Source organism: Cavia porcellus, unplaced genomic scaffold (assembly GCF_034190915.1).
Source record: "Cavia porcellus strain 051 isolate PalLab524CR breed Dunkin Hartley unplaced genomic scaffold, mCavPor4.1 scaffold_26, whole genome shotgun sequence".
Lineage (NCBI taxonomy): Eukaryota > Metazoa > Chordata > Mammalia > Rodentia > Caviidae > Cavia > Cavia porcellus.
The window spans coordinates 33,163,639-33,183,427 of record NW_026947509.1 but is presented as its reverse complement, the minus strand read 5'-3'; the positions used below and the strand labels follow the sequence as shown (position 1 = coordinate 33,183,427).

The 19,789-nt window shown below is 57.2% G+C and overlaps 1 protein-coding gene across 9 annotated transcripts in view; it reads left to right on the top strand.

The window, feature by feature from the left end:
- The window catches only part of Dgkd (diacylglycerol kinase delta), a 95,615-nt gene that overhangs the window by 68,917 nt on the left and 6,909 nt on the right, over nucleotides 1-19,789 (top strand). For 5 of the 9 annotated variants that reach the window (XM_063237075.1, XM_063237073.1, XM_063237077.1 and 2 more), the window contains 20 exons: nucleotides 3,349-3,453; nucleotides 3,676-3,808; nucleotides 4,581-4,687; nucleotides 4,855-4,980; nucleotides 5,170-5,272; nucleotides 5,800-5,962; nucleotides 8,324-8,432; nucleotides 11,102-11,241; nucleotides 12,068-12,245; nucleotides 12,964-13,058; nucleotides 13,138-13,237; nucleotides 13,322-13,595; nucleotides 13,964-14,125; nucleotides 14,772-14,900; nucleotides 15,307-15,403; nucleotides 17,204-17,314; nucleotides 18,006-18,102; nucleotides 18,223-18,330; nucleotides 18,935-19,048; nucleotides 19,584-19,718. In XM_063237075.1, the coding sequence (XP_063093145.1) occupies nucleotides 3,349-3,453; nucleotides 3,676-3,808; nucleotides 4,581-4,687; nucleotides 4,855-4,980; nucleotides 5,170-5,272; nucleotides 5,800-5,962; nucleotides 8,324-8,432; nucleotides 11,102-11,241; nucleotides 12,068-12,245; nucleotides 12,964-13,058; nucleotides 13,138-13,237; nucleotides 13,322-13,595; nucleotides 13,964-14,125; nucleotides 14,772-14,900; nucleotides 15,307-15,403; nucleotides 17,204-17,314; nucleotides 18,006-18,102; nucleotides 18,223-18,330; nucleotides 18,935-19,048; nucleotides 19,584-19,718 (2,586 nt within the window). Of the gene's footprint in view, nucleotides 1-3,348; nucleotides 3,454-3,608; nucleotides 3,809-4,580; nucleotides 4,688-4,854; nucleotides 4,981-5,169; nucleotides 5,273-5,799; nucleotides 5,963-8,323; nucleotides 8,433-11,101; nucleotides 11,242-12,067; nucleotides 12,246-12,963; nucleotides 13,059-13,137; nucleotides 13,238-13,321; nucleotides 13,596-13,963; nucleotides 14,126-14,771; nucleotides 14,901-15,306; nucleotides 15,404-17,203; nucleotides 17,315-18,005; nucleotides 18,103-18,222; nucleotides 18,331-18,934; nucleotides 19,049-19,583; nucleotides 19,719-19,789 lie in introns of those variants that run through there. The other 4 variants (XM_063237076.1, XM_063237074.1, XM_063237072.1 and 1 more) reach the window with 4 other exon arrangements.

Sequence of the window (19,789 nt, the reverse complement as noted above, 5' to 3'; positions counted from 1 at the left end):
GGCTTAGGGAAGCTCAGGTGGGCTTCTGTCACCATCCCTTGGTTGCAGTAGTGATGGCTGTGGTCCAACCTGAGGGACACTTCAGCTTCCCTAGGGTGGCTCCCCTGCATCTGGCCCTCTTTTGGGCCTGGTGGGCTGGTGACAGCTAGGCAGGGGTAGCCAGGGGTTCTTCCAACCCCGCTTCCTCCCTCAGGTCCTTCCTGCCTACACAGCCCCCCTTTAGGGATTCATTTAGGTTATCTCAGCTATGGCTCGGAAAGAGACCATCTGGTGAGGGGAGGAAAAGGCTCCCACCTGAGAGCAGTCCTGTTGGCCGTGTTCCCCACCACCACCCTGGCTGGTGGGAGGGCTGTGAGGGCTGCTGAGGAGCTCACCAGGAAGGTGGACCAGGGGGATGGAGACATGAGTAAGTCTGGGGCGGGGGGCGGGGGGACGCACAACAGTGTACATGGGACCAGCCAGAGTTGGGTCACTCCACTCTGTGGGTTCCATCTCTGAGGTGCCAGGGCCTAGAGGGAAGCAGGGGAGTGCTTTTCTTAGCACTCCCCTGGGATGGCTAGGGGAGTGCACAGCCCTCCCAGGACAGTACTATCCTCACAGGACAAGGCCTCTTGATTCTGCCATGCGGGTAGCACCCAAGGATGGAGGGCCTCGAGGAGGCTCCTGTGAGGGATGCCTTGCCATGCTGGGCTGTGTGGTACCCTCAGAAACCCCAGTGGACAGACGGGAAAGGGAGGCCCAGGACGGGAGCATCTGCTGCCTGTTCTGGGTGGGTGTGTTGGATCCCACTTGTTCTGCCCAGGCACCTTTTCTAGAAGAGAACCAGGAACTGTGCTTGTTTCATTCAGCCAGTCAGTGCCTGGGCCTCAGGTCCTCGCCCAGCTCTGCAGCTTTGCCACAGAACAGACACCAAGGAGAGGTTAGGGACAGAGACCTGCACCCGGGCTGCCTGTCGTGCAGTGAGCGTTCACTGTGTGCCAGTCGTTGCTCCTGTGGAGGGAGAGGGGCCACTCGTCATCTGTGTTGTTGAGATGCGACAGCCTTGTCCATCATCCACCGTGCAGCTCCCAGAAAGCCGATTCAGCAGTGGCTCCTTCATGATCAGGGACAGTAAGGCCTCCACCCTAAGCTGAGTTTGGGGGCGAGGGGGTGAAGTGGTGCTTGCTTCCGGAGGCGGGGTAGACGTAGCTCTAAGAAGCAGGGCACATAAATGTCCTGCTGTTTTGTTTCTCCTTTTGGGTATCTGACACGTAATCCCGAGTCACATGAGGTGAAGTGCTGTCCACTATGTTGATTGGGGTGTCTTGAAGTGGCTCACCCCCAAAGTGGACCACGGGGTCATGTCTGCTCAGCTGATGTGGACAGACGGGACACACAGGACTTTGGTGCCAGCTCTGGCCCTTAGTTCCTCAGCCTAGGGTCCTATTCTGGCCCCTCTTGGTAGCCCTGTGGCCCACTGGTATCCAAGATGGTTATGTGTGTGTCTGGCCCTGCCCAGTGAGTCCTGTGCTGTCCTGTGAGCCCTGTGTGTGAGGGAGTCCAGTGTGGATCTGGTTGCCCGGCCTCCTTCCAGCCCCTCTGTTGTGTGCACCCAACTCCCCCACTATCTGCCTACCTGGGGAACCCTGGATATGTGAGAGGGAGCAAACTGCACTGGACTCTTCACTGTATTCATTGCTGGAGAGAAACCAGTTGTGACAATGGTCAGCACCTAGAAGGTGACCAGCCAGCAATAGAAATCGGTGTCTGGTGGAGTCTTGATAAGAGGCAGAGCTGTAGGGTGAGCAGGAATGCAGAAGTGAAACCATATGCCTGGTGGATCCCAGGGATGCAGGCACTGCCCTCACACCACTGGATGGGCCTGTGGAGGGGGTGTGGAGCAGCTGGGGAGGCCCCCTGTGTTTACTTTTTGTGGGAGCATCCACGTCCAGGGATCCATCCCAGCGATGCAGTGGCAAAAATAGGAAAGGATCCATTCTTGGTGGCACTATGTGAAACACAAGATTGATTTTATGTATGTATGTAGGCAGGGTCTCACAACATAGCCCAGGCTAGCCTTGAGTTTGCAGTCCTTCTGCCTCAGCCTCCCACAGTGCTGGGGTTCACAGGTTTGGCCAGCATGCCTGGCTTGTGAAACTGCTGTTGTAGCCTAGGGCTGGCTGGCTGCTCCTCTCCTCTCTGCTCCCCGCTCCACTCCTCGATGGAGCATGGCCAGCACCTGGGTGAGTGCAGCACCTAGGTGAGCGTAGGTGGGGTGTGTGTCCGAGCATGGCCCTGTGAAGAGGCTGTGAACGCACACCTTCTACTCAGAAGGGGGCCACCTGCCGCCAACAGGATAGACATGGGCAAGCCAGGCTTCGGCACAGATCTGGTTTTGCAGATTTGGTTTGGAACCAGTTAGATGCTGGACATCATTGGAAAAAGAGTTTATGACTATTGAAACCCTGTCACATTTTTGTTTAGAAAAGTCCTTTTGTCTGCCTCCTGTTAGTACTGAGTACGCTTCCCTCAGACCTTTGCCAGAGCCAGATTTTCATCGTTTAGAGCTTTGCCAGTCTGCCAGGTAGAAGTAGGTGTGCTATTTCCACCCCTGCTGCCTGCCGTGATGCAGCAGCTTGTGTTCATACTCTGAAGTGCATGTCGACAGCCTTCTTTTTCTGACAAGAGTTTCTGTCACTTTGTGGGTGCTGTTTGCACCCACTGGTCATCAACAGGTCTGTGGTGTTAACTGGTCAGGCCCTGACAGGAGCTGGCTATTCCCCTTTTACCTGATGTGTGGCACCTGCTCATGCTGCTGGGCTTTGGAGTGACTGGTGGCACCCTGCGCTGTTCAGGTGCTGGCCAGCAGGTGCAGCTCTGAGTGACACAGCTATGCTCCTGTGTATGTGACTCCTTCTCCTCTGGCTTTCCTGCAGTTTAGTATTTATGTCTGAGGGAGTGAGTCTTCGTAAATGTCGGCTTTAGTTGATTCCTGATGAATACGGAAACTAAATTTGTTTGTTTCTTTTCTTGATTTTTTTTGAGACGGTCTTACTGTGCACTTCAGGCTGGCCTTCAACTCACTTTGTAGCCCAGGGTGGCCCTGGACTTGCAACAATCCTCCTGTCTCAGCCTCCTGAGTGCTGGGATTACAGCAATGCGCCGCCACAACCTGTTCACTTCTTTCTAGTTGGAGGATGTTGTTGACTCTTAGTGATTGTGATGGCCATGGTTGTGTTCCCTGTGTGACTGTCCCTGTGAGAGGCTGGTTTCCCTCATGGGCATCCGCAACATGCGTTTCCGAAGGCTGGCTTGGAAGCTATCTGCAGCAGGCGGCCTGGCTCAGGCTGCATTGCGTGTCTTCCGCAGGTCATCACTCCCTGCAGGAAGCTCATCCTGTGTGCAGACAACAGGAAGGAGATGGAGGACTGGATTGCAGCACTCAAGACCGTGCAGAGCAGGGAGCATTTTGAGGTCAGAAGCGCCACCTTCTGCGTGCATCCCCCTTGCCTGTGGTGCTCCGGGACTCGGGCTGTGGCCTCCATGTGGGCCCGTCAGACAAAGGCTGCCTCTCGGCTGCCCTGGCGCTCTGGGACCTGACCTTCACAAGGCGTCCTCTTCCTCTCCAGGGTTCAGGCTGCTCATTTAAGAGTCTGGAAGGGCACCTGACCTCTGCTGTCCATTTCGCTCTTCCAGCCCACCCAGTACAGCATGGACCATTTCTCAGGGACGCATAACTGGTACGCCTGTTCCCACGCACGACCGACCTACTGCAACGTGTGCCGGGAGGCCCTGTCGGGGGTCACATCCCATGGGCTGTCCTGCGAAGGTATGAGTGCTGCCTTTGTGTTTGTCTTGCAAAAGGTAGCCTGAGGTTCTGCTTGGCAGAGTGTTGGAAATCAAATACAGTCACCATAAATAAGCCGCCAGGAGTCCCCTGCATCCTGTGGTTTACCCACCGAGGAGCCTGGCATAAAGCTCCCAGGTAAAGGGCGTTAAAGCGAATGGCAGCCATCAAGCACATGGACTGCGTGGGTGGCACTGCTGCCTGGGTTGTGGAAACAAGGATTAAAGATGCCTCACAGAGGCATCAAGGAGGGGCCTTAAGCAGGGGCCTATGGCCAGGTCCTGTCTACTGCATAGTTTCCTTAGTTTGTGAGCTTAACAGGGTTTTACATTTTAAATGGTTTAAGATCCTGGACAAAGTGGTACATGCCTGTAATCCCAGTACACAGGAAGCCAAGGCAGGAAGACCGATGAGAGTTGGAGGGCCAGCCTGAGCTCTGTAGTGAATTCAGAGCTAGCTATGAACTACATAGGGAGACCCTGTCTCAAGAAGAAAATAAAGCTAAACAAAAAACAGATGGTCGAGCAGATTCAGAAGCTCGCATGATCTGCAGAAGTCGGATGACATTTAGACCTCATAGTCTGCACATCACTGGCTTTGCCTGCAGCTCCTGGGCTGCCCTCAGGCAGTCTGGTCTCCCTGCCTGGTTCCCCGTCCAGGCCAAAGCACTGAGGAGCCTGTCACCACAGCTTCCCACCCCGCGTGGAGGTACTGTCATAGGTGCTGCTTGTCACTTCATGTGCTCCTCTCACAGTATGCAAATTCAAGGCCCATAAACGCTGTGCTGTGCGAGCAACCAACAACTGCAAGTGGACCACGCTGGCTTCGATCGGGAAGGACATCATCGAGGATGAGGATGGGGTGCGTGTGGGGCCCCTTCCTTGCTGTTCTGTGTGTGCATCTGCTGGTGGCCTAGGTGCTGCCCCCCCCGGTCCTCTGGCTGGGGCAGTGTCCTAGTCCTTGGGCTCTGGCTGGCCCTAGGTTGCAGTTCTGGATGTCTCTAGCAGCTGTGTCCACTTGCTCTGCAGATCGCCATGCCACACCAGTGGCTGGAAGGGAACTTGCCAGTGAGTGCCAAGTGCACAGTGTGTGAGAAGACGTGCGGCAGCGTGCTGCGCCTACAGGACTGGCGCTGCCTGTGGTGTAAGGCAATGGTGAGAGGCTGGCCTGTGGAGGGGGTGATGTTGTTCCCTGGTTGGAGCAGGGCTGGCCAGGAGGAGCTGAGGCACAGGCAAGGCGGGTGCTGTGCTGCGCCCAGCCCCGAAGGCGCCCATGTCTGCCCTGCCCAGCATCCTGGTGTGTGTGAGAGCCTCTGAACCCCACTGACCGGCATTCTGTTGCAGGTGCATACGTCATGTAAGGAGTCCTTGATGACCAAGTGCCCACTCGGCCTGTGCAAGGTGTCTGTCATCCCTCCCACTGCACTCAACAGCATTGACTCTGATGGTAGGTCCTCCATGGCTGCCTTGGTGGTGGGAAGCAGTTGTGGAGGGGGAGTGGCCTCTGGAAGTGCGCCCTGCATTTTCCCTGAAGGCGCTGGATCTACTCTGCTATCCGGTGGGGCCTGGTCCATGGTCACTGGCTCTGTGGGAAGCTGCAGGAGCCACGCCCATCCTGATGTGGCCGCTCTAGCAGGCTGGCTTGGGCTGCTTGTGTGAGTCCAGCTGGCACATGGTGGCAGGTGGTATTGGCAGACTGAAGCCAGAGTCTCTGGCAGAGACCCTTGGCGGCTCAGGGGAAGTAACTGTGAGATGGGCCAGGGCAAGGGTGTGGGCACACATGAGGTCAATTTGGGTGGGACCTGCTTGTCACACCTGGGGAGTGACAGCAGGGCAGTAGCTTGCTTGGCCTTCACTGTTAATGGCAGGTGCCTGTGGGTCCCCTGTCGCCTATACCATGCGCTGCTGCCTATGGGTCACTTTCCTTCCACGGCTTACCCCGGTTCTTCTGTCCTGTTCCCTGTTCACATCCAGGGTTCTGGAAGGCCACCTGTCCCCCATCTTGTACAAGTCCTCTGCTGGTCTTTGTCAATTCTAAAAGTGGGGACAACCAGGGTGTGAAGTTCCTTAGAAGATTCAAGCAGCTGTTGAACCCTGCGCAGGTCTTCGACCTCATGAACGGAGGACCACACCTTGGGTAGGAGACTTTCAAGTTGTATTTTTGGGAGTTCTGCTGTTTGTAAATAAAGTTTGTTTATTTTTAAAAAGGTACAGAAAATTTAAAATAGGAAGCACCTGTCTCCAACCTTCCCTCAGAGGCGGGACCTGCTGTTACTAATCAATGGAGGTTTGCACATAGGCACTACACACACACACACACACACACTCTTACTCCCTTGTAAGCCAGCTGACACACACACACACACACACACACACACACACACACACACACACTCTTATTCCCTTCTAAGCCAGCTGACCCTACTCTCTCTCTCTCTCTCTCTCTCTCTCTCTCTCTCTCTCTCACTCCCTTCTAAGCCAGCTGACCCTACTGCCACTGCTGTGGTGCACTAGTGCTGGTGTCTCTGGTCAGCGCCCCTGGACCTGCCCCTACCTTGCTGGCTGCTCCGTGCCCAGGAAGCTTCCCACCAGGGAGGTCATCAGCACATGAGAGGCCTCAGTGCATGAGAGCCTGCGGGGCTGGGTGCAGGCTGGGGCCTGTACATGTCCTTAGCACTGTAGAAACCATGTGCTTCCGTTAAGTTTTGCCATCTGCACTAACTCCATTCTCCTTGGAGCATGGTTCAAGGTGGGGCTCAGGAAGCTGCCAGAGCGGAGGGCTGTGTCTGGACAGGGAGCAGGCATTGTTCTTGGAACTCGATGCTGCAATAACTCAGCTGGGCTCACCCACTGCCTGTCCTTGGCTGACACCTGGCTGCCGTGCAGGACATCACCTGCTGATCTGTGAACACGGGCCCTTCAAGGTGCCTTATGGGTTGGCTTCCCTGCTTGCATTGAGGCCTGTGGGACAGAGACCCCCATGGCAGCCTGTCTGCTCGAAGGCAGTGCCCCTGGCCCTGCAGGCAGCCTCTTCTGCTCTCACTGGGGTCACGCACACCCGAACCCAGGCATAAGCGCTTCCGTTTAGAAAGGAAAAGTGGAAGGTGTCTCACCTCTCTTGGGGGCGGGAGTCCGGGAAGAAAAGAGGCCGGGAGACCAAGCAGCTCGGGATGCTGGATGGGCTGCCAGGGACACTGGCTGAAGTGCTTCATAATGGCTTTGGGCAGGCAGCAGCACGGTAGAACTAGAGAATAATAAAATATGAATTTTGGCACGCACACAGAGCTCCCCGATTTGTAGTCAGAATTAAGTATGTGATGACAACTGGGGTGGTGGTACACTTCCTATAATCCTAGCCCTCTGGAAGGCTGAGGCAGGAGAGTTGCAAGTGTGAGACCAGCCTGGGCAGTTTACTGACTTAGTGAGGCCCTGTCTCAAAATAATAAAGGACTGGGGATGTAGCTTAATGCAGAAGTCCTGGGTTCAAGCTCCATTACTGCTAAAAGGCAAAGAGAAAGTATGTGAAGAGACAGCAGGGGCAAACTTGGACAGGCAGAGTCACTTCAGTACAGTGGTGCCCTGATGGTGCCCTGACCCTCTGGTGGCGACCCAGAAGTTTCAGGCCAGCCTCTGTCCTGCTGTGCCCGTGTCCGGCAGAGTTGGCGTGTGCACTGCACTCCCTCCTCCTTTCCCAGTGCATGTGCCGGGTAAGGGTGCATGCAGGTGGCTCCTGCCTAGGGGAAAGGTCAGCTCTTTCCTGGGGATGGGGTGGCACCCTTGGGTGACGCTGAAGACTAGGGACAAGTAGGGGCTGAGACCAGCTGGGCACAATGAGGGCAGAGGGAGAGCGCCAGGGATGTTGGTTGGCCAGCTAGACCCAGATGGTGATGCTTGTCCTCGAGAAGGTATATGTCCTGCCTGAGGCACCATGGGGCTCCAGGCAGGTGTCCTGGTGACCAGGTGCAGGCAGGGCTGCAGGAGTGTTGGTTTGAGGTCATTTGGCATGGTGTGAAGCCCAAAAACAGGTAGAGCTAGGCAGGAGGAGGGTAAGGAGTGGGTCGAAGTAGCTGGGGTACCCTGGGTTGGGGTCCTGTGTGTGGGGCCAACTGAACTGCAGGAGCCAGGAGAGATTGAGAAGGGCTTACAGGGGGAAGGGGTCGGATCACCTTGTGGGCAGAGTCATTGTTGCCAAGGCGACATTGCAGAGTGGTTGAAAGAGACTCAACTGCCTGGCCCGAGGCCAAGTGTCCAGGCTGCAGGGCAGTGCAGGAGCTCAGCAGGGTCTAGTCATGGGCAGCAGGGGTGACCTATAGTTCCGTAGGGTGCCATGCAGGGTCTGGTGCTGCCCGGGAGGCGGTGTCTCCAGCTGTCGTACGGGGATGGACCCTGGCTCTGGCTGAGGACTGGCTGGGCCTCAGCTGACACAAAGGGTAGAGGCTGCGAAGAGCAGTGGCTCCCCTAGACTGCGAGTCCTCTCACTGACTCCCTTCCTCTGCAGCTTGCGGTTATTCCAGAAGTTTGACACCTTCCGGATTCTGGTTTGTGGCGGGGATGGCAGCGTTGGCTGGGTCCTCTCTGAAATCGACAGCCTCAATCTCCACAAGCAGGTGCCTGGAAGGGGCTGGGGCGGAGAGCAGGGTCACGGGAGCGGAGGGGTGGAGGGGGTGTGGGTCGTGGCTGCGGGCAGGAGGAAGGGCAGGACAGGGCCCCGGGGCATCTCAGAAGCCCATCCAGGGGGAGCATCTGAGGAGCCAGAAGTTTGATTAGGTAAAGGGAGCTTCCTTGGGTGCTCTGGCCGCAGGTCTGAGGCTCTGTCCCCTTGCCCGGCTCGCAGTGGTGCTGTGGACCACTCTGGTGTGGCGCCTCTGGCCTGGGAGGCGGGGAGGGAAGGTGCCTCAGTGTGGCTCGTCAGCTCCAGCTCTCGTGTTCACTGGGTCTTTACTCTAGCTGCGCCTCTCCCAGGGTGGTCAGTCATGGTGACATCTCTGTGGTGTCTCAGCTTGTGTACAGATGTACCCAGTATGGCATGTGCTGTGAGTCACTCTACTGCCCCTGCCTATGCCCTTGTGCTCCTGGGAGCTATGCGCTGCACCTCAGCAAGTGCCCTGGGTCTGGCGTCCTAGGGACAGGTGGCCCGAGTTGCTCTCCTCTTGTTGGGGACTCAGGTGGCTCAGGGACTCCTCTGAGTCCTTTGTTTTTCCAGAGCATGGTTAAACCCTGGGGCGGGTCCCTAATTCCTCAGGGCTGTGTACTCTGTGTCCTCTCTGCGACCATGGGCTCATCTTTCTAGTTTTGCCTAACTAAGCAAATAAAGTTGTATTTTTACAATATTTCTTTAATTGTTAAGCATTGTCTCAGTTGACAGACAATAAGGTTGTTTTTGGTTATTTGGGGGATTAAACTCATGACCCTGCTCTTGCCAGGCAGGCACTTGTATCATTGAGCTAAATCCTTGGCCACCCCAACAGTAAGATTTTTAGATGAGTTGTCTGTCTCATTTTCTTTCATAATATTTAGTTCATTTTTAAAAAAAATTGATGTCTGATTATTGTCACGTTAATTTGTCTGTCATTGCAGATTCTGTCTTGTAGTTTGTCATTTGTCAGCAAAGCACTTTTTTTGGTTGTCCTTTCCTTTTTGGCCTTCATCATTTGTCCTATTCAGACACCTGGTCCCAATCCAGGATTGCCAATCTGAGAACTAGCTGTTTCATGCTCTGCCCCACATGTCAGGGCTCAAACCCCGGGCCTCACATTAAGCAGGTATGCTTCCACCGAGCTGCACCGCAGCCCATTGCTGGGGTCCTCTTAGAAAGCCCAGCTGAGCGCCTGCGTGCCTGGAGCACATTTCTTGTGCTCAAGTCCTGTGCTCTGAGCCGAGTCACAAGAGTGTGGCAGTCCAGCCAGATCTTGGGAAGGGGAGACGGGCAGCCTGGTGCCGTCTGTAGGGCTGTGCCCGGTTGGTGGATCGCTGTGCTGCCGAGCTTACTAGCGGATGACACAGTCTCAGGGCTTCTGCCATATCTTCTGGTTTCCCTGCTGCCCCGGGTGTTCTTCCAGCTGCTCTGCCTGGGCCCCTGGGCTCGCACCTGGTGGTGTTTCTTCTTCTCCTGGCTCCTTCACATGAGGGAGGCTTGGGGATGTGCAGTTTTGCTGCCATGTGTCCCTGGGCCTGTAGGTCACCATCCCCCAGCCTTGTGCCGGTCTGTGGAGCCTGAAAGCCTGAAAACCACCCAGGCATCTGAGCAAAAGTCTTGAGTTGCTCTTGAGGCTGTGTCCCCCTCAATTCCCTCTATGTGCCACTGTAGGGGCAGCCCTGCCCACTCCTCCCGCCCTGCCTGTTGTGTCCTTGCTCAGCTGCATGCCTTCTCAGCCTGCCATGATGGGTCTATCCCAGCAATGGCACCACCAGAGCCACTCTGGGCTCTGCATGTCTGCTTCCTCCTCCTTGGGAACCCCCTGTACCCTATGCTGCTGGGAGCCTTGGCCAAACCCTCGCCCCTCCTTCCTGTGTGTCCCCATGGGACACTGCCTCCTCCTGTGGCCTTCTGTCATGCATTCCCACAGGCTGTTGGGAGGGGACAGGTGGCTGGGCGGGGTGAGTCCCAGCCTCAGGACCCGTGAGCACTACAGGCTGTGCTCTGGCTGGTCACTGTCATCCCTGGTGACTGCTAGAGCGCTTTGAGCAGCCCATAGAGGGGGCCTTGAGCACAGACTTCAGGGGCTCTGGGGTAGGAGTGTGACATGCAGGGCAAGGTTATGTGCCGTGGCAGGTGGGAGATATGCATTGGGCCTGGGGCGTCTGCTCAGGGGGTGACCCTGGCCTGTTTGTTCTGACAAGACTTCGAAGCCCTCAGAAGCATCCTAAGAGTCTTAGAGCGATGCTAGCGATGCCAGTGATGCCTGGAAGGGGAGTTTGGTCAGTTAGCTGCTAGGGTAGATAGAGGCCGGCACAAGTTACAGACCTATGAGCAAGGGGAAGGGAAGGGCTCAGGACCCCAGGTCTGAGGTCTGGAGGGTATATCGTCAAGAGGCCTGGTGACCCTGCTCTGCTGATGTATAACAAAGACATCTGTCCACTCTGGTGGGCTCTGCTAGTAAGTGCAGACCATATGCTTCCAGTCAGGTCTAACACACACACAGACACACACAGGCACGCACGCACGCACGCACGCACGCACGCGCGCGCGCGCTGTTGCCACAGGTGTTGGAGGCACAGGGCAAGGCTTCTTGTTCTCCTGTGTTCCAGTGTGTATCTTCCCACCCGTTTCTGTTAGTGTCAGCTGGGAGTACTGCCCCTGGGGACAGGGAACGACCTGGCCCGAGTGCTTGGCTGGGGTGCGGCCTGTGATGATGACACTCAGCTCCCCCAGATCTTGGCGAAGCTGGAGAGGGCCAGCACAAAGATGTTGGACAGGTGAGTGGGGCCGCTGTGCTGGGCAGGGTTTGACCTAAGCATATATTCCTTTAAAAAAAATCAAAAAGGACCCGAGATTTAGCTCAGTGGCACAGCGCCTGACTGGCAAGCTCAAGGCTGTGAGTTTGATCCCTGGTATTAAAAACACACACACACACACACACACACACACACACACACACACACACACAAAACATACACACACACACACACACACACACACAAAACATACACACACACACACACACACAAAACATACATACACACACACACACACACACACACACACACACACAGTAAGAGCCGTGTCCTGGGATGGTCAGGTCTTCTCACGAGGCCACCAAAGGCTGCAGAGAAGCAGCCGCGGCCAGCCTCAAGTTCCTTGGGCCAGCACTGCTGGCCACCTGCTCGAGTGGCTGTCTTATCTGCTCCCATTCTTGAGAGGCTGCAGCGTGGGTCAGGGCCTCCAGGGTATCTTCAGTCAGGCACTTCTGGTTCTTAGCTGGATGGCAGCGTCCTGGGACCACATGCTACAGCCTGGGTGTTGGAGTTGGGGTTCTGATCTAGGGGTGGTGGGAGGCAGCCCCCCACCCGGCACATCTGTTGTCGGGAGGATGTGGGGCTCTGCGGCAGAGAAGGGTGTCTCCTGCTGCAGCATCTTCCCAGAGTACTTATTCATGGGAATCCTCTGCTCCCCACTGCCTTTGTGGCCTGAGATGGAGATGGCCAAGTCACACATGCATTCAGAGGATGACATGGGGGCTCGGGGAGGTAGGGCCCTACAGGGACTGCGGGGGCACACTGACTGAGCTGCCTCATCCCACAGGTGGAGTGTCATGGCATATGAGACCAAGCTTCCCCGGCAGACCTCCTCCTCCACTGTCACCGAAGACTTCAGCGAGGACTCCGAGGTACTGCTCACTGGACCTGGCTGCTCTGCAGAGGAGTTGGCTGCCGCCCTGCAGGGTCACGGCTGGGCGCTGCTCACACCAGGGCTTTCCCAGGTTCTTGCCAGGGCTTGGGGAGGGTGTGTCCTGGTGGCCTCCCCTGCACAGTCTGTGTAGCCCCTGCACCCACGCCTTCCTCCGCTCTACCCCTCTGGCTCAGTGCTCTTTCCCCCAGACTGCCAGGATTCAGCTTTGTGTTCTGTTTGGTTCGTAGGCCTTATCTTTGTGATTCTGTCTCCCTCCTTCCCTTCTGGTGATGTTCTGCACCTTGCCAGGCTGGCTGCTGGCTGAGTGGAGCAGGCCTCCCTAGGCAGTGGTTGGCAAACAGAGCTGCCTGGCCTTGTTCTCACCTGGGCTGGTAGTGAAGCTCACTGGCCCTAGGCAGGGCTGAGAGCAGCCACATCATGGGTCATTGGGGAGCCCTGCGTTGGTGGGCAGGGGCCAGCAGGGAGGACACGCCTTCATCCCACTGTGACAGCTCTGCCCCCCAGCCTGTTCCTGAGGATGGACAGGTTAGGGTGTAGGGGCCCTGTCAGGCCACCTCGTGACCTCAGACTGCAGCAAGGGAGAGCATCTCTGTGGACAGGTTCCTTTGTGTTCAGAACAGTGTCTTGGCCCATCCACAGTGTAGTGGTGCCCAGAGCACTGGCTGCCTATGGTACCTTCCCAACGAGCTGAGGCTTCGGCTGAGGGAAAAGTGCTTCAGCTTGGGTCATGCCCTGAGCTCACTGTGATCATGGGTTGTGGCCCTCTTGTTGGGGGCGACTGATTGCAGGTGCAGCAGATCCTCTTCTATGAAGACTCAGTTGCGGCCCACCTTTCTAAGATCCTGACCTCAGACCAGCACTCGGTGGTGATCTCATCAGCTAAGTGAGTGTGGGGTCTTGGGAAGACAGGGCCTCCCCCGAGGTGCCCTTGGTACCAGCTCAGCCCATTCTGTGTCCCCCAGGGTGCTCTGTGAAACGGTGAAGGACTTCGTGGCCCGAGTGGGCAAGGCCTATGAAAAGACAACAGAGAGCTCGGAGGAGTCGGAGGTCATGGCCAAGAAGGTACGTTGCAGGCCCACAGGAAGGGGTCGCGGTGGGGGTTGGGGTGGGCAGGGTATGTGCTTCATGTCAGTGTCCCCCACCTAGTGCTCAGTCCTGAAGGAGAAGCTGGACTCACTCCTCAAGACCTTGGATGATGAGTCCCAGGCCTCTTCCTCTCTGCCCAATCCGCCACCTACCATCGCCGAGGAGACCGAAGATGGTGATGGGGCAGGCAACGTCTGCGGCTCTGCTGGGGACCGCCTGGTGGGCCCAACGTGCCCTGCACGACCACAGATCTTCCGGCCCCGGGAGCAGCTCATGCTGCGCGCCAACAGCCTGAAGAAGGCGATCCGCCAGATCATAGAGCACACAGAGAAAGGTAATGGGCCTGGTGACAGATGGGAGGGACACCCAAGCCACCACGCTGGGTCTGGCCTTGTCCTTCCCCCTTGCAGACCCTCACACCTTGGCTGAGGCCAAGGTCCCTTCACCCACACAGTCGTTCTTACCCTGTCCTTCACTTCTTACCCTGCCCTTCACTCTAAGCAGCATCAGGACCTCCACCTGGCACCAGTGTGCCCATGCCACCTGTCTGCCTGGCTGCTCTAACCTTGCCCTGGGGTCCTCCCCAGCTTGTTGGCACAGAGGGTGGGAGGGGGTGCTGGAGGAGCTGCAGCCTGAGCCCTCAGGGGGCCCTGGGGAGCATGGCCACCACGCCAGCTGGCTGTAGCACCCTCTTCCCGCCAGCCGTGGACGAGCAGAATGCCCAGACTCAGGCACAGGAGGGCTTCGTGCTGGGCCTCCCCACCACAGAGGAGAAGAGGGATCCAAGGAAGGAGGACAAGGCGTGCCCACCACTAGCCCACAGCGAGGGCTGTGGAGTGCCCAAGGGCAGGGGCCACCGCAAAGGTACAGCTGTGGAGTTGGGCTTCACTTCTGGGACACACAGGAACTCATGTGTCACTGAGAGCTTCAGGGAGCTTTCTTATTGCTTTGGCCCTGGGCCATGTCAGGCTTGTGGCTTGGGTGCATGCATTACTGAGGTTGCAGTTGGTCTGGGGCTCTGGGGTGTGCTGAGCCAGAAAACCTGAGGGGATGAGGGTGCAGGCTGCTCAGAATGGTGGGCTTCAGAACTCTTGGGGTGGACTGTGAGCTGTGCTGAGGCTGCGGGGTTGGAGGAGTATCCAGAGCTGCTCACGTGGGGACAGGAGCTCTCCAGGCACAGAGCCCAGCCTGGCCAGGCCACCAAGGGGTGCACTCAGAGCCCGCCCCCCCCCATGCTGGGTACCAGGAGCTTGCAGCCCCCGCCTGGCAGCTCAGTCATCAGCTGCCTGCTGCTCAACGCAGTCCGTCCCCAGGCTGCCACTGCAGTCTGCATGGCCTCCAGATGAATCTACGCCTGGCATGTGTCTTTGCCGGAGCCCCTTAAACCCTCCCCCCCCATGCTGAGTACCAGGGGCTTGCAGCCCCCGCCTGCCTACAGCCTGTTCCCTTGGCCTTGGGATTCCAGCCATGTGGGTGGGATGGTCTGAAGGGTTTCTGTCCTGTTTCACAGTGTCCCGGTCCCCCTGTGAAAAGCTGATGGGCAAAGGGGGTCTGTCTGTGGGCAGCTCTGCCTCTCTTCCTCCCCAGACGGGAAGCCGGGATGGGCTGCCAGCGCTGAACACCAAGATCCTGTACCCCAGTAAGTGCTTGGGCCCCCACCCATCTGTGGGGCTGCTACCGCCCCATGCTGGCCTGTCTTGTGGCTTGGGTACTGGGTCAGCTTGGATACAGCAGGGTTACTGTCCTAGAGAGCTCACGGGCCCACAGACAGGCAAATGTCACTTCGGCATTTCTGTGACCGTGGGAGAATGCTGGTGCTCAAGCGGTGCCCTTGGGAAGGTTGTTTTTAAGTGTCTCTTGGTGTTGGGTTCTGCAGCCCAGTGTGCCTGTTTCTGCTCTGTAATTACGGGGTGCTGGTGATTTTTGAGCCCCTGCTGTTGAAACTTGGTCCTGCCACTTAGCTACTTCCAGAGCTGTTTGATGCTGGTGTTGCACAGGGTGCATCCTCCTGCTCAGGGCCCCTCTGCCTACTCTGCTCCCTGCAGGTGTTCGGGCTGGGATGTCCGGCTCCTTGCCTGGCGGCTCAGTCATCAGCCGCCTGCTGCTCAATGCTGATCCTTTTAACACCGAGCCAGAACACCTGTGAGTATGGGGGTATGCTCTGTTCGAGGAAGGGGAGCAGCCCAGGGCCCCTTTCTAGCCAGAATCAGCCACTGAGGACATCTTGAAGCTGAGGCTAAGTTTAAGGAGTTTGACAGGGCCACCACCATGAGCCACCTGCGGGCAGCACGCATGGCCTGTGTCCTCCCTGCCAGCTCACTTTCAGAAGCTTTTGTGGGCTTGCAAACACCCCCTGAAGGCTGGCTTTGTCCTTGTTGGTCACCTCTACTTGCCTGGCTTTGGAGACCCTGCTGGTCCCATACTGAAGCTCCTTTCCTGCCTAAACCTGCCCTGCTTCCCCGGCTGTCCACTGCCTGGTCATGAGGCAAATCTCTGGATTCCCAGGCTGAAAAGTCATGACTTATGACTTCCAGGGAGATGCTGTCTTGTTTAGGCCTTTAGGTACAAGCCTGGGCTGCTGCCCTGCGGGAACATGGCCCTCATCCTCTAGCGTCTGTGAGGCATGAAGGCGGGTATTAGGGAGCCGCTTGCTGACCAGTTACGAGACTGGTGCTGATGCGAGCTGTGTTGGCAGCTGAGGAAGCCGCAGATGCTGTGCCGCAGGGCTACACGCCGGCTGCTGCGGTCACCGCACTCACATGGGAGGGCATGGCTCTGGGTTCCGCTCTGGCCTGTGGTGGATACCTAGGCCTGGCCTCTGCTTTCCTCGGGCTGACCCAGTGCTACAGTCCTTCTAAGGAGCAGTGCTTTGAGGGCCTCCAGGCCAGGCATTTAGTTTGCTTCCCTCCTCTGGGGTCACTGAAGCCCTGCCCACGCTAGGCCTGTGCCCCCTCCCCCAGGGATGTACCCCGAACTGTGTGGGGCATCAAGGCTCTGGCTGGGTGGAGGTGGCCTCTCTGGCACAGCAGCTGTAGACCTCCTAGGCCCCTGCGCCTCTGTCCTCTCCTTCCCCAGTCCCTTGCCCTTTGTTTCTGGGTTAGTTCCCTTTTCCCAGGACCTAAAAATACCATCAGTCATGTGGTCTGCAGTGTAGAGAACAGTGCTGTCTGAGCTCTGCTCCCAGCCAGCTGCTGCCAGCTGTCGGGTCCACGCGTCTGTGTCGTGCTGCATCCTCATGGACGCCCACGGAGGCAGTATCAGAAATCCAGGCGCCCCTCCCTGTGTGTCTCTCGCCACCTCCTTCCTTACCTTCCTACCTAGTGCCATAGCAGAGGAGGGGGTAAGGCTGGGGTGCAGGGTGGGTGGAGGCCAGGGAGCGAGTTCCCTAGCACCATTCCTGGGAAGTGAGGTTCAAGTCCCTGGCTGGGATAGCTGTTTTTGAGCCCCTCTCTCATATGAGGACTGCTTCACAGGTCCACGGGTGTGGGAAGTGTCTGGAGACCCAGACTTGAGATGAGTGGGTTTCTGAACCCTAAAGAGTTCTGCTGTCCCTGACAGCACAGCTGTGAGAAAGGGGCAGGCAGCTCCCCACTGGTGCCTGGAGACCTGCCAACCTCCGCCCCTGGGTGCTAGCCAAGCAGGTGGACACTGCCAGTGGCCAGTAGCTGGGGAACTTGTAAAAGCGTGGAACAGTGTCTGGATGGATGCCTTGGTATAGATGGGTCCGGGGAATACAGGCAGAGGAGCCGGTCCTCAAGACTACACGGTGTAGGTTAGGAAAGCTGCTAGCAGAGCCAAGCAGCTGAGCGGGCCTGAGCCCTGGGGCAGAAAATGCAAACAGCCTCTAAAAATGCACATGATATGTATGGGTTTGACTGCCTAAGTCTGTGAAGCAGACAGGCATGCCGGCGGCGGTAATGGGTTTGAACCTTCCCTCCGCAGCGAGCTCTACACGGAGAAGTGCGTCATGAACAACTACTTTGGCATCGGCTTGGATGCGAAGATATCACTGGACTTCAACAACAAGCGGGATGAGCACCCGGAGAAGTGCAGGTGGGTGCTACTGGCCACCACCAGGTTGCAGGATGCTAAGCAGAAGGCGGGGGCAGAACGCGGCGCAGGCAGAAGGGGGAGCCATGCAGGCGGACATCTAGGCAATGGGCTTACCCCACGGTTGACGGTCACGTTACCACAGTCCTGTGGAAAGGGCCGCATGTCTTTAATGAGCCTCCTCAGCCTGCAGTGGAAGCAGGTAGTAGTTGTGCAGACCTCCAGGTGGGGCGGTGCAGGTCTGTAACTCCAGCACCAGGGGCGGAGGCAGGGGGGTCATCCAGTATGCAGCCAGCCTGGGCTACACTGCAAGATTCTGTGTAAATAGCAAAAAATAGAACAAAGACTCATAAAAAGTGTGCTGAGAATCCCTACTGGCACTGCCGGGCTGGGCTGGGAGGATTATCTTCCCTCAGTGCTTTCCTGCATTTCCCACGGTTTCTGTGGAAGTGTAATTTTGCACAGGAAGAGGCTCCTGATGTATATGCTTCTTACCAGGTTTATTTATTTGCCTTTTGGGCATGAGGATTTTCTTGGCAAGATTACTTTGAAGCAAGGTCTCCATGGCAGATGTACACAGGCATCTCCGAGTTGAGGCTGCAGCCTGGCCTGCCTGGGCCTGCTGAGGGTGCCTGCTTGGTGACCTGAGCTGTCGCAGGTGTCCCAGCTGAGAAGGCTTTGCTTCCATGTCTAGGAGTAGGACCAAGAACATGATGTGGTATGGAGTCCTGGGCACCAAAGAGCTGCTGCACAGGACCTACAAGAACCTGGAGCAGAAGGTCTTGCTGGAGGTAAGTGGAGAGGGTATGGGCACCCGAGGGCCACTCCATGCCCACCCCAGGTCCTGTGGACACCAGAGCAGAGGGTGTCACACCATGTCGTTTGTCTTTCCTTGCATTTGTGCTGCGCAGTGTGATGGCCGCCCTATCCCCCTCCCCAGTCTTCAGGGAATTGCAGTCCTCAATATTCCCAGCTATGCTGGAGGGACCAACTTCTGGGGCGGCACCAAGGAAGATGACGTATGTACTGGGCATGGGCTGGAGGGCAGCTGGGAATGGCAGTGCTGTGACTTGGCACATTGAGTGCCGTCTGTCTGTCCTGGTACAGGCCGAGGATTCAAAGGGGCCCAGGCAGACAGGGCCTCTCGCAAGAGCAGTGGTGCTGAAGCCCTGGAGCCTCTGAAAGCCTCACTTTCAGTGGTCTGGAGGGACCTGAAGTCGGGGTGGGGCAGGGCCAGGCACCGGAGCTCGCTGAGGAGAGTTACCTCCTGCATCGGGGATAGGGGGTGGTTGCAGCCAGGAAGAAGGCGGGCATGTGCACAAAGGATCAAGGGGGAGATTTTCAGCCAGGGTATGGCTTCTCCATTCCGGCCCATCCTGTTCCAGAGTGTGCACACATTAGCACTGTCACCCTGACACATCCTGTCCCCTGGGCAGCCAAGGAAATGGAGGAAGGCAGGAATTGAGCTTGCAGGGCCTCCCAGCTAGGCAGCTTCTGGGCTACAGCGCAAAGACGTCCGCAGTGTGTCAGCAGTTGCCCATGGTGACTGCTTGTTGGGGTCCCCATGAGGGGCACTAGCTGTGCAAGGAGGGCTGGGGTCAGGTCCTGCACCTGCCCTTTCAGACGTTTGCCGCTCCATCATTCGACGACAAGATTTTGGAAGTGGTCGCTGTGTTTGGCAGCATGCAGATGGCTGTGTCCCGTGTGATTAAGCTGCAGCATCACCGGATTGCCCAGGTAGAGACCCTAGTCCTCCAGGGCTTGCTGGGCCCCTTGGGTGGCCTGGCTTAGATGCCACAGGTTGGCTGGACATGAAAGTCAATCTCTCAAAAAGAACCCCTTCCAAACTGGTACACCACTGAGTACACTGTGCCTTGACAGGATGGGTGAGTGAGGGCCTGGGTTGAGGGGCGTAGTGAGCAGGCTTTGGGGGGGCACGCCCACAAGGGTGCTCTGCAGGATGGTGGCCATGGGGCTGGCCAGTCTCTCCATGTGCTTGCCTGGCTTCAGTAGAAGGTGGTTTGAAGATCACATTTTTGTTTTGGGCAATATTTTTGTGGAAAAGAGAGGGAGATCTGTTTGTTGGACTTGTTCTGAAGCTGTTGGTATCTGATGGTCCCTAGGTGCCAACACCAGGGTCCCCTGTTCCTATGGGGTGGGGGTCAGCCCTAGGCAGCTGTGCTTGGCATGGGCATAACGCTGCTGTGGAGCTCCAGGGCAGCAACCCTGGAGGCCATGGCTGCGCACTGTTGATGGCTATGGTTCTGTGTAGTGTCGCACGGTAAAGATTTCCATCCTGGGCGAAGAGGGCGTCCCTGTGCAGGTGGATGGAGAGGCCTGGATCCAGCCACCTGGGTACATTCGGATTGTCCACAAGAACCGGGCACAGACACTGACCAGAGACAGGGTAAGGACAGTTGCCCCGCCAGTCACAGAGGCAACACCTGTCATCCCCACACCCGGGAAGCTGAGGCAGGA